Consider the following 14,430-nt stretch of genomic DNA (forward strand, 5'->3'; position numbering starts at 1 on the left):
GGAGGAATTACAAGCATTGTGAGGTTATAAGGCATAAACACAAAGTAAAAGAGGACTTAGGTTTATTTTACATGTCTATTGCAAAATCTAAGACATCCTCTAAGGAAAAGTTTACAAAGGAAGCATGTAATTGACATACTAAGAATGGGATCATATAAAATGCTCAATTTAAACCACAAAAGAAGCAGGGAAAATATAGAACTCAAAAATAGGGAAGAAAGAAACGGCATGGTTGAAAAAACATAACAAATATGGCACACACTGACCAGAATATATCAATAATTCCTTTAAATACAAACAACAGAGACTGTCAGAAATGGAGGTGTCAAAAAAACCCCATTAATTACAGACTAAAAAAACCCACCTTAAATATAAGTATACACATAGAGAGAACATAAAGGAAATGGAGAAAGTTATGTTTATTGGGAAATGTGTAGAACTGAATATAAATATTATAAAAGATCTAAAATCAACCATCATTTTTAATTTAGGACATTAGAGTGAGAAAAGCCATTAAATATAGAAAGTAGAAGGAAAACAATAATTGAAGTTGTAATTGGGTGGGATGGCACATGCCTGCAATCCCAGGACTCACGAGATAGAGGCAAAAGGATCAGAAGTTCAAGGGCCATCTCATGGGACCATGACACTAACAAACAAAGCAAGTCAACAGATTAAAAAAAAACTGTAATTCCAAAAGCTGGTTATTGGAAAGGATGAAATAATTCAGTAAGTCACCAACAACGTGAGGAATAAGAGAGATGAGACACAAATTATTAATGTCTAATATAAAAAAGGGGCATTGGTATAGTTCCAGAAGCCCTAAAATAGTAAAGAAGTATTGCTCATAAACACAAAAATTCTCAATAAAAAAAGATATACCTGGTTGGCCTGGAACTTGCTTTGTAGACCAGGCTGGCCTTAAATGCAAGAGATTCACCTGCCTATACCTCCAAAATGCTAGGATTAAAGTTGTGTGCCACCATGTCCAGCTAGTTAGCATAATACTTAATGATGCGAAGCATGTATCAGAATGTTTGTTTCTTGACACTGTTTGTCAACATATTGGGGTACTATCTAATGTAGGAAAGAAAAAACGCATAAACTGAGAAAGAAGAAATAAAATTGATTTTATTCACAGATGACAGACTGTCTGAGGAGGGAAGAAAACCAATTTCTGAACTTAGTGAGAGATCACAGAAAGGGTCCAGGATACAAGATCAGCACACATCAGCCAACTGCTTGCCTATGTATCAGCAAGGAACAAGTGAAAGTTGATATTAGTACATTACCATTTACATTAGCAACTCCTAAAATGAAATAGTAGACACAAAGTTAATAACACACAAAGAGCTATACAAAGGAAACACTAATAGTCTGCTAAAAGATACCAAAGAACAGAGGAATATTCCAGACATAATAGGAAGATTTCATACTATCAACATGTCAACTCTTCCCATACTTATCTGTTTATTCAACACAATCTGAGTCAAAACCCCAGCAAGTTAAATTTGTCACTATGAACAAATTGATCTAAAATTTATAATGGAGAAGAAATAACCAGAATAAGCTAGCTACTCAGTACTAAAAGATGAAAAGCTAGGGTAATGAAACAACCTAATTTTAAGATTTACTCTACAGCATCTGTAATAAATACAATGTGGTTACTGGTCACAGGATAGACAAATAAATTAGGAACGCAGTACAGAGCTCAAAGTAAGTGACACATAGCCAATTGAGCTTTATGACCAAAGAACACAGGTAATTTAAGAAAGCCATGATTTATCTTTTCAAGAAATATGGAACAACTGGATATCCACATGCAAAAGTAAATAAAACCTAGATACAAATCTTCACAAAAGAAATTCAAAATGTATCAGAGACCTAAATGTAAAATATTAACCTATTCAACTCCTAGAAAACAAAGAGGAGTGAGTCTTTGTTCTCCTAGCAGATCACCCCAGCCTCTAGGTTAGGTCCAGGGGCAGAACCAGTGACCCTCATACTACCACCCACTGCAGCCCCAGTTGCAGGCCAGCAGGCAGGACTCCTGCAGGCACCTGACTACCACCATTCCCCACCAGACTCTGTAACCTACAAGCCCCAACCCACCCCCCAAAACCACCCATCCTCCAAGACCACAACTGCTGACTCCACCAGCTCCAACTGCTCCCTGAGACACAGGTTCCTCCAGCTAGGATTGGACCAAGAGCTCCAATTGGACCGAGAGTGGCTCCCTGAGACACAGACACCATTTGTACCAATTAGAGGAAGAGATGAGTAGATGCCAGTGCAAGAATACATCCAACAATATAAAGAGCAATATGACACCACCAGAACCTAGTGGTTCTACATCAGCAAGACCTGAACAACCCAATGAAGAAGAAGCAGAAGAAAATGACATTAAAAATGACTTTAAGAAGATGATAGAGGTCTTTAAAGAGGAAATGAAAAATTCCTTTAAAGAAATTAAGGAAAAGATTTCAAACAAATAATTGGAAGAAATCAATAAATCCCTTAAGAAAGTCAAGAAAACCAAGAAATATCAAACAGGTGAAGGAAACAGTTCAGGACTTGGGGCAATAAAGAAGACACAAACTGAGGGAATGCTGGAAATGGGAAAATCTGAGTAAATGAACAAGAACTATAGATGAAAGCATAACCAAAGAATGCAAGAGATGGAAGAGAGAATCTCTGGCATTGAAGATATGATATAGGAAATAGATTCATTAGTCAAAGAAAACAATAAAGCCAACAAAGTCGTAACACAAAACATCCAGGAAATCTGAGACACCATGAAAAGACAAAACCTAAGACTAATAGAGATAGAAGAAGGAGAAAAATGCCAGCTCAAAGGCACAGAGAATATATTCAACAAAATCATAGAAGAAAACTTTCCCAATCTAAAGAAGGAAATGCCTATGAAGATACAAGAAGCTTACAGAATACCAAATAAACTGGACCCAAAAAAGAAGTCTCCTTGTCACATAATAATCAAACCACTAAACATACAGAATAAAAAAAAAAATATTAAGACCTGCAAAGGAAAAAGGCCACATAACATATAAAGGCAGACCCAGGAGAATAACACCCGACTTCTCATTGGAGACTCTGAAAGCCAGAAGATCCTGGTCAGATGTTATGTAGACACTAAGAGACCACGGGATGCCAGTCAAGACTATTATACCCAGGAAAACCCTCAATCGCCATAGACAGAGTAAACAAAACATTCCATGATAAAACCAGATTTAAACAATACCTATCCATAAACCCAGCCCTACAGAAATCTTCTCTAGAAGGAAAAATCCAACCCAAGGAAGTTAGATGCACCCATGAAAACAGGCAATAGATAATCCCACACCAACAAATACCAAAGAAGGGAAACACACATTACCACCAAAAAGTAACAGGAATTAACAATCACTGGTCATTAATATCCCTTAATATCAATGGACTTAATTCTCCTATAAAAAGACACAGGCTAACTGAATGGATATGAAAACAGAATCCATCCTTCTACTGTATACAAGAAACATGCCTCAACTTCAAAGACAGACACTACCTCAGAGTAAAGGGTTGGTAAAAGTCCTTCCAGTCAAACAAACTTAAGAAGCAAGCTAGTGTAGCTATCCTAATATCTAACGAAATGGACTTCAAACTAAAATTAATCAAAAGAGATTGGGAAGGATATTACATATTCATCACATGAAAAATCTGTCAAAACGAAGTGTCAATTCTGAACATTTATGCCCCAAATACAAGGGCACCCATAAACTTAAATTGCACATCAAACCCCACATACTAATAGTGGGAGACTTCAACTACCCACTCTCATCAATGGACAAGTCTGCCAGATAGAAACTTAAAAGAGAAATAAGGGAACTAACAGACATTATGACTCAAATGGACTTAATAAACATCTATAGATATTTCACCCAAACACAAGAGAATATACCTTCTTCTCAGTACCCCATGGAACCTTCTCAAAAATTGACTACATACTCAGTCACAAAGCAAATCTCAACAGATACAAAAAGACTGGAATACCTCCTGTATCTTATCAGATCACCATGGCTTAAAGTTAGATTTCAACACCACCACAAATTACAGAAAGCCTACAATCTCATGGAAACTGAATAATGCTCAACTGAACCACCACTGGGTCAAGGAAGAAATAAGAAAGAAATTAAAGACTTCCTAGAATTCAATGAAAATGAATGTACAACATACCCAAACTATTGGGACACTATGAAAGCAGGAAGGTGTCATAAGAGAAGAGTTCATAGCACTAAATGCCCACATAAAAAAGTTGGGAGAAATCTCACACTAGTGACTTAACAGCACACCTGAAAGCTCTAGAAGAAAAAGGAGCAAACTCACTCAGGAGGAATAGATGACAGGAAATAATCAAATTGAGGGCTGAAATCAATGAAACAGAAACAAAGAGAACAGTACAAAGAATCAATGAAACAAAGAGTTGGTTCTTTAAGAAAATCAACAAGATAAGACAAACACTCATCCAAACTAAAGAGCGGAGAATATACAAATTAACAAAATCAGAAATGAAAAAAAAGACTAACAACAGACAATGAAGAAATCCAGAGAATCATTAGGTCATACTTCAAAAACCTATACTCCACAAAATTGGAAAATCTAAAAGAAATGAACAATTTTCTGGATAGGTACCATATACCCAAATTAAATCAAGACCAGAAAAACAATTTAAATAAACCTAAAACTCCTATGGAAATAGAAGCAGTCATTAACAGTCTCCCAATCAAAAAAGCCCAGGGCCAGATGGTTTCAATGCAGAATTCTACCAGAATTTCAAAGAAGAGCTAATACCAAAACTCCTCAATTGTTCCATACAATAGAAAAAGAAGGAACATTGCCAAACTCTTTCTTTGAGGCTATAGTTAACCAGATACCCAAACCACACAAACATGCAACAAAGAAAGAGAATTACAGACCAATCTCCCTCATGAACACTGATGCAAAAATGCTCAATAAAATATTGGCAAACCAAATCCAAGAACACATAAAAAACAAACAAACAAAAAACCATCCATCATGATCAAGTAGGCTTCATCCCAGAGATCCAGAGATGGTTCAACATATGAAAATCTGTCAGTGTAATCCATTATATAAACAAACTGAAAGAAAAAAAAAAAAAAACCACGTGATCATCTCATTAGATGGAACTAGAAAATATTATCCCGAGTGAGGTAACCCAGACTCAGAAAGACAAACATGGTATGTACTCACTCATAAGTGGATACTAGATGTAAAGCAAAGGATAATCGGACTACAACCCACAGCTCCAGAGAAGCTAGGAAACAAGGAGGACTCTAAAAGAAATGTACGAATCTCCTTCGGAAGGGGAAACAGAGATCCCCATGAGTAAATTGAGGTTGAGGGGGGCAACAGAGGAGAGGGGATGGGGGATGAGAACATGAGGGAATGGGATGGTCAAGCTTGGGGAGGGATGGAGTGGGAGAGCAATGAAAAAGATGTCTTGATAGAGGGAGACATTACGGGGTAAGGGAGAAACTGAGTGCCAGGGAAATTCCCAGGAATCCACAAGGATGACCCCAGATTAGACTACTAACAAAAGTGGAGAGGGTGCCTAAACTGGCCTACCCTGGTAATCAGATTGGTGAATACCCTAACTGTCATCATAGAGCCTTCATCTAGTAACTGATGGAAGCAGATACAGAGATCCACAACCGAGCACCAGGCCAAGCTCCAGGAGTCCAGTCAAAGAGAGGGAAGTGGGATTATAGGAGCAAGAGGGGTCAAGATCATGATGGGGAAATCTACAGACAACTGAACCAAGCTCAAAGGAAATCATAAACTTTGGACCAACAGCTGTGGAACCTGCATGGGACCGGACTAGACCCTCTGCATACGGGAGACAGTTGTGTAGCTGGGTCTGTTTCAGAGTCCCCTGGCAGAGGGATCAGGGTCTATTCATGGTGCATGAGCCGGCTTTCTGGATCCCATTACCTGTGGTCAGACACCTTGCTCACCCTTGATGCAGCCAAGAGGGGCTTGGTCCTGCCTCAAGTGAATGTACCAGGCTTAGCTGTGCCCCCATGGGAGAACTTACCCGGTTAGAGGAGGAGATGAGGGATGGGTTGGGAGGTAGGAGAAGGCAGGGGTGAGGGGTGGGAGGGTGGAAGGATGAGAAGGGGATCTGTGGTTGGTATGTAAAATGAATAAATAAATAAAAAAACAGGAAAAACACATAGCTGAACTTGGGTATGATTTTAACAACTTAGTGAAAACATAAATTACATCTATTTGCATGTGTGTTTGAGTGTGTGCACACAAACAACAGCCATGTGTGGAGGTCAGAGGATAACTTGAAGTAGTCATTCTCTTACGATGTGAGTCCTGGGGGTCAAACACAGGTCACAGGCTTAGGAGCAGGTACCTTTACCTACTGAATCATCTTGCAAGTCAATAACAAGTTTTTAGGGACTACATCAAAGAGAGACAACATTAAAATGACAACTATCTACTCTGTGGAGGGTAATGTCAAGAGCATGAGAACACAAATCGCAAATTGGGAAATGCTATTTATGAATGACATCTGAAGTGAGACTGTAGGTCAGTGGTCAAGTGCCTACTGTGCCTAAGGTCTTGGGTTTAATTTCCAGTCTGGAGTAGTTGGAGGCAAAATTAATAAATAACCATTATCCCAAACTCAATAACAACAACAAAAATTAAAAAAAAAATTAAAAAATAGGCAAAGGCCAGGTAGTGATGGCATACACCTTTAATCCCAGCACTTGGGAGGCAGAGGCAGGCAGATTTCTGAACTCAAGGCCAGCCTGATCTACAGACTGAGTTCCAGGACAGCCAGGGAGACACAGAGGAACCCTGTCTCAACCTCCCTCCCACCCCCCACCAAAAAGGCAAAAGGTCTAAAGAGAAAACTCACCAAAATGGATATGCAGATGGCAAGAGCTATGGGAAAGGATGTTCAACATCATCTAAGATAAATGTAATTAAAACGAGATATTATCACACACCAAGTAAAATGGCTCCAATTCAAAACACTAATACTAAATGCTGGAGAGAACGTGGGGAAACAACTCAGAACCCTCACTTAGCGCTGGTGGGAATGCAAAACAGAAAAGCAAGTTTGGAGTAGTTCGATGGTTTCTTAAAAAACTTTATGTTCATAACTGCAATAACTTGCAAGCAATCAAGATGCCTTCATCAGATTAATAATAAACAGTGGAATGAACCATCAAACAAGTTACAAAAAGATAAAAACTTAAATGTAAAGTGAGAGGTGCCAATATGAATTGGATTCCAACTAAATGGAAGTCTGGAAAAAGTGAAACAATGGACAGAAAACAAGTGTTGTCAAGATTATGTAAGAGGGAAGGGGAAAAAGGTAGAGCAGAAATTTTTGGGTAGTGACACAATTTTGTATGATATTACAATAGCAGTTTCGTGCAATTGTCCACCTGTCAAAACCTACAGAATATACACACTATCAAGAGTGATTCCTAATGCAAGCTATGGACTTTAGATGGTAATGAACAAGGTAGATTTCTTAACTGAATAAATGTTATTACTCTGTTAAGGATATTGAAATAGAGACTGCATGTATGTAGAAAAAAGTACACTCTCAGCTTTTACCAAGTGTTACTGGAAACCTGAAATTGTTTTAAAAGTCAAGTCTATTAACTTCAAATGAAAAGAGTATGTACAAAGATCAGTAATGAAGGCTAACAACCTCATACAATATTTGATTCTCCAAGGATAGGTAAATAACTCAGTGGGACCTACCATGTTGAAGCCCTGAGTTCAAACCATGGCACTGCAAAGATAATATATGCTTTGCTATCGAACAACAAATTACTAGTTTCAGACCTCAGGCTTCCGCAAACAATGTATAATGTAATCATATTGCTATTTTACATTTATTTTTACCATAACCTTTCTACAGAGTGAACAAAGAGAACTGCATGTTATGTAGGCTCTCTATCAGTAAGCTATATCCCCTCCAATACAATTATTTTTGTAAAATATAGTCAATATATTTTAATTATTATAACAAAGAAACAAATCAGAGCCGGGCGTTGGTGGCGCACGCCTTTAATCCCAGCACTCGGGAGGCAGAGCCAGGCGGATCTCTGTGTGTTCGAGGCCAGCCTGGGCTACCAAGTGAGCTCCAGGAAAGGCGCAAAGCTACACAGAGAAACCCTGTCTCGAAGAAAAAAAAAAAAAAGAAAGAAACAAATCAAAGACTTCTATAACACTTAAAATTACAAGAAAAAAACGAAGCTGGAGAGATGGCTCAGTGGTTAAGAGCACTGGATGCTCTTCCAAAGGACCAGGGTTCAATTTCTAGCACCCACATGGCAGCTCATAACGGTGTAACTACAGTTCCAGGGTACCTGACACCCTCATGCAGGTGAAACAGCAATGCACATAAATTAAAAAAAAAAAATTACAAGAAAAAGATAACTAAACTTTCATAGTGTTACCTGCTCTTCTCTAACTCACCAGAATGTTTTATAGAAGAAATGGGAATTTCTAAGCAAACACATATGCATACTTAAAAAAAAAACTACACAAAGTATTGCCAATTATCATTAAATTAATTCAATGGAAAAATCTGATGAAAAGGATCACAAAGAGCTATAAATCAGAGATGAATGTGAAGAGGAAACACTTTAAGACAACAAAGAGAAAAGTGGGAATGAGAAAAAGACAAAAATAAATAAGCTTTGGAGCTTTATAAAAAGTGTGATTCTAGTTAAATTTATGTTGTGAGTTATTCAAAGCAAGTGGATGAAATTATTACAGCCATATGTTGGCAGAAAGTTATCCCATGTTCCTTTAAACAGTATGTTCTGTTTAAACATTAAAATAAGCCACAATAATCAGGTTGAATTGACGAGCTATACATTTGTCATAATGTAATCAAGGGTCAAATTTGCACTTGAAGATTTATAATATCGAGGGAGCAAACAATGTTCTGTGTAAACATTGGAAAAATCATCTACAAGTGTAGATAAAAGACAAAATTACACACAGGACAAATGCCTGGGTCATCACAGTCCAAGTTGTTTGCATTGGCTTGTTTAGACACAGCCTTCAATCTTTTCAAGTTTTTCTAATAGCATGGGCATCAGGGAAATGGTGGTGACCTGCAGCCCACTGGGAAATCCTGGACAAACTCCAGGTGGAACGCCTCTGCAGATAAACACTCACAGTAACTTCCATTAGCTTCTCTGAAGCAATGCACAAGTGACTTCACAGAACACAGCCATACCTTTCTGGAAGCCGCCGACCATAGATCCCTCCTCTCCATCTTGCTTCGTTATCTTCTGCTCTTAGTCGCTGCATTTGATCGAAAATGGCGTGGTAATGTTCATACTGCCCTCGAGAAGAGCAAGGAGAGGGAGAGACAGCCCCTCCACTGCCAAAGAAGGGAGTCTGGGAATTAAACAAAGAGCTCTTACACGCCGAGTTTATCGCATAGGACCTAAGAGGCCTGAGCCATCCTTAAAGAAAAAGTCACTTTCAACGCTTAACTTTAAAAATAGTGACTACCTAGTTAAGTCATACTAATAAAGACATCGCCAAAAGTAAAATGTTTTCCTACATAAGCAATCACTGTTCCCAGAGTAGTCTTGCTAACAGTAAAGAATAACAATGTGACAAACAAAAACATTAAGATGTCACTAACCTCATAAAAATATGGGAAAACCTAAACTTAATTATGAAGTTTTTCAAACATGTTTATATCCTACATTTTATATGATTCAGTTCTATGAAGTTTAAATGTGTGGTTTAAAAGTCAAGCGAAATTTGTTTATATCACAGTTAAAAATCTTTAACAAAACGTGACTTTTGATACACTCCAAGTCTATTCACCAAGAAGATATGAAGATAAATACATGACTTAAATATATTTCATATGCATATAAAAGAGGAAAAACATATTTACTCTTAATATTTTTCAAACAAGTTGGAAAAAACCCAAAAGTAAAGCAGCATTCCAGTCATATGGTAAATGAACAAATGAAGTAGTTTCCCTCTGAAGTAAGGAGACTCAAAAACCAGGAAAAAATAATGGCCATAGGTAAAAATCTATTTTATTTTAAAGTCCTGTAGAAAGATATTAATTAACCTAGTGTTGACAATACTGTTAAAAAACAGGGAAGAGTCAGGTAACTAGCATGAAACATGCGTGTGCTTTGTGTGCATGCTGCAGTAGGAGAGGAGGGAAGGAAGACCACAAACACAGATATGAGGAAGACAGCAGGGCATTAAACACCGGAAAGAAAGGTGTTAGAGCAAAGCACTACTGGCCCTGGAAGAACGAAGTCATGAAATGAACAACAGAAAGCATTTCTAAACTTTCCAGGGCACTGAAACATTTTCAGATCAGTAGGTCGATACTACACACAGAAGCAGAAATGCAGACAAAACCAGAAAAGCTGGTTAGAGCGCTGCTGGGAGACAGCAAGGCAGGAAAGAAGAAGAAGAGGAGTCAATGGAAAGGCAAGTGCTGAGCAGACTTGGGGATTTTCGGCAGAAATGACCAACTGATAAAGGTAAAACTCGAAGGACTCAAGACAGAAGAACTCACAGTAAAGAAAGCTGTTGGAAATGGTTAAGAGATGAATGCAAATGAAAAGACTACAAATTTGGTGGAAGAAGTTCACTAAAAAGAGAAAAATCAATGATCTCACATGCAGAATCTAACAGTACTGAAATCAAGAAAGAAAAGCTGAATGGTGGCCTTTTAAAACTACTAATATTAGAACAGTTAGTGGTGCTGGTACACACCTTTAATCCCAGTACTCTGAAGGCTGAGGCAGGCAGATCTTTGAGTTTGAGACCAGCCTGATCTACAAAGTAAGTTCTAGGACAGCCAGGGCTACACGGAGAAACCCTGTCTCAACATGTGCTGCCCGCCGCCCCGCACCAAAAAGCAAAAACTAACATTAGAGTCCAATAAAAGAAGCTTCCAGGAAGTCCAATGAGAGGAGATTTGTCTTAACATCTTGATACCATACATAAAATTTTATGAGAAAGTATATTTTAAAAATAAGTTCAAATAAAAGACATTAAAATAACAAGATAAAAGTTGATAGAAATCAGAAAGATAATTAAATGGCTCCATCACAGAGGTCTTCTCATATAACCCATACATCTCAAAGTTTGTTCTTTAAGGGGCTGGGGAGATGGCTCAGGGGGTAAGAGGGTGTGCTACTCTTCTGAGGACCCGAGTGTGGTTACCAGCACCCACTCGTATCAGTGGCTTAAAACTACCTGTCACTCCAGCTCCAGGAAATCTGATGCCCTCTTTGGGTCTCTACCCACAAACTTACCCCTGCATGTACATACACAGATATAAAAATAAAAATTTAAAAACAGTCACTGTTAAGAGTCAGAACTCAGGCCAGGTGGTGGTGGTGCACGCCTTTAATCCCAGCACTTGGGAGGCAGAGACAGGTGGATCTTTGTGAGTTCGAGGCCAGCCTGGTCTACAGAGTGAGATCCAGGACAGGTACCAAAACTACACAGAGAACCCCTGTCTTGAAAATCCAAAAAAAAAAGGGGGGGGTCAGAATTCGGGCTGGAGAGATGGCTTAGAGGTTAAGAGCACTACTCTTCTAGAAGTTCTGAGTTCAATTCCCAACAACCACATGGTGGCTCACAATCATCTATATAATGAGATCTGGTGCTCTCTTCTCACAGACAGGCTAACATGCAGGCAGAACACTGTATACATAATAAATAAATCTTAAAAAAAAAAAGTCAGAATTCTGTTAAAAGGTGATCACATCTTCTACAAAACTGATACTCAGTTCAATGGTAAGATCTTGACTTTAAATAATTTTAATGTTTCTTTCTAATAAAGTGAAAGTAGGTAAATATCTCTGAAGATGCCCATGCAAAATGCCAAAACATTGTGTTAGAATGCTGATGCACAATCCAACAATCACTTTTACTGAAGCACAGCTAATATACAATAAAGTCTGATTACAAGCACAGGTTGATGAGTATTTTTGACATTTTATCCTTAGACATCTGTGTGTCTGTGTGCTATGGAGCACGTGCAGAGGTCAGAGGACAACACACAGGAGTCAGGTTTCTCCTTCCACTATGTGAATCCGAGGGACCCAACTCAGGGCATGAGGATTGGTGGTGAGTACCCTTACACACTGAGCAACCTCTCCAGTACTAGTTTGGTGAACACTGATGAATGTACTTATTCATATAGCCACTGTCACAATCACAATCACTCCACAATAGATCCCTCATGTTCCTTCAGTCAATGAGAAACCACTTAACAGCTTTCTATTGCTATGGCATGGATTTGCACGCAGATTCTACCTTGACTCTTCTTAAAGGAAACATTTACTTTATTTTTCTAGTGCTAATTTTCTTTTTTCAAAAAAAAAAATGTTTGTAATTAAAATAGAACTACATCACTTTCCTCCCCTCCAGCCCCAATTCCTCTTCAAAGCTTCTTTTTCTTTATTGTTTTGGGAGGGGGGTGGGGCACGAACACTCGCGCGCGCGTGCGTGTGTGTACACATGTTTGCATTCTGTTTCTGCTGTGTGTGTGCATATTGTTTCAGGGCTGACCTCTGCATTGAGCAACCAATAAGAGAGTTCATCTCTGGGAGAAGCTAATTCTCTGTCTTCCAGCAGTCATTAGCTGCCTGTAGTTCTGTCTTGGGATGGGACCCCACAAAATTTCTCCTTCCAAATCACTATGTACACTGATAGTGCCATTGTTCTGGCCTTACTGATGCAGCCATTTCTAGGGGAGACAGTCTATCATGAATCTTAATCCTCCTGCTTCTCATAATGTCCTCTAGTAGTGACTTTAAGGAAGGCCAGGCTGGGCTACATGAAACCCTGTCTCAAACACAACAAGACAAAACAAAAACAAGCAAACAAAACTACTCCAAAACTAAGCAAACAAAAAAGCCACAAGCAGTCAAGAAGTCTTGGATTTTGCAGTTGTCCAATAAAGTCAGATATTTGTACTTTTGAGTATCACTGTCTATACATAATAAAATTACTAATTTTGAATTATCTTAATTTTTTGTTTTCATTCATCTCTCCTTTGTGAATTTCCTTAATTTGATTCACATTATACTGTAACTCCAGGTCCTTAGCAACTATGCAGAAATCAAACGGCCTGACATAGTAAATATTTCAAACTTAGGAATGGGTACAGACACTAACAGAATTTATTCTTTATTGTGGAAGCATTATAGAATTCTATAAAGTGAAATAAACATTATTAAAGACATAGTATCTAACTATTAAAAAATGCTGGTACATTACCAAACAAGACTTATAAAATTCATCATCCTGCCAGACAGTGGGGTGTACTCCTTTAATCTAAGCACTAGGGAGGTAGAGGCAGGCTGATCTCTGAGTTTGAGGCCAGCCTGGTCTACAGAGTGAGTTCCAGGACAGTCAGTGATACACAGAGAAACCTTGTCTTGAAAAACCAAAAAACAAACAAACAAAAATTTATCATCTTCTAAGAGCCATAGTGCCAGGGCTGGAGGGATGACTCAGTTGTTAAGAGTATTGACTGTTCTTCCAGAAGACCAGGGTTCAATTCCCAGCACCCACATGGCAGCTCACAACTGGCTGTAATTCCAGTTCCAGGGGTCCTGACACCCATGGCAAAACACCAATGCACATTAAAACAACAACAACAACAACACAAGTGCCCACGGTGGGGCAGCAGGCATCATGGGAACACAGCAGGGTCTCAGCTGGCTGAGGGGAGGCTGGAAATACTTCACTGTCTTTGTCAAGGAGTATGGAAAATGGGGCTGGGGAATTCACTCACTCAGTTAGAAGAACTTGCTGCTCTTGCAGAAACCCTGTGTTGGGTCCAGCCCCCACATGGTGGCTCACAAACAACTGTAACTCCAGCTACAGAGGATGTGACACCCTCTTCAGATCTCTGTGGCCAACAGCACGCATGAGGTCCATGCATGTACATACATACATGCAGGCAAAACACACACACATAAAAATAAAATAAACCTAAAAAATTGTTTTTAAAGGAGTAAGGAAGCAACCATCATCATCTCAATACTGATGGTGAATTTGGTACAAAAAAACGTTAGATAAGAGTCCTGAGCCTACAGTTAAATACGGGGTCAGCTAATTTTTAACCAAGGACCAAATTCTTAGTTATTTCTTATTGATCAGGAAGTAATAAGTGCTACTCACAGAAAACTGAATTACTTAAAATACCATGTAATGTTTACTTTAGTACTGACTTGGGGAAAAAGATTCTCACTGAATTATTGATATGTAATATGAAAAACACCTCAAAAGAGAAAAACAACACAAATTGAAGACAGTATATCTAGGTGAAACAAACAAAACACATTTCTGTCCACATCATAA

General features: G+C 38.5%; 1 protein-coding gene across 7 annotated transcripts in view; it reads right to left on the minus strand.

Annotated features, from left to right (window-relative positions):
- Positions 1 to 14,430, minus strand: part of Nek1 (NIMA related kinase 1) — a 142,851-nt gene that overhangs the window by 84,793 nt on the left and 43,628 nt on the right. For 6 of the 7 annotated variants that reach the window (XM_076553291.1, XM_076553290.1, XM_042262983.2 and 3 more), the window contains one exon: positions 9,299 to 9,462. The exons of the other annotated variant lie outside the window; for it this stretch is intronic. In XM_076553291.1, coding sequence (XP_076409406.1) covers positions 9,299 to 9,462 — 164 coding nt within the window. The remainder of the gene's footprint in view (positions 1 to 9,298; positions 9,463 to 14,430) is intronic. 7 annotated transcript variants of the gene reach the window in all.

This window comes from Peromyscus maniculatus, chromosome 17 (assembly GCF_049852395.1).
Source record: "Peromyscus maniculatus bairdii isolate BWxNUB_F1_BW_parent chromosome 17, HU_Pman_BW_mat_3.1, whole genome shotgun sequence".
Classification (NCBI taxonomy): Eukaryota; Metazoa; Chordata; class Mammalia; order Rodentia; family Cricetidae; genus Peromyscus; species Peromyscus maniculatus.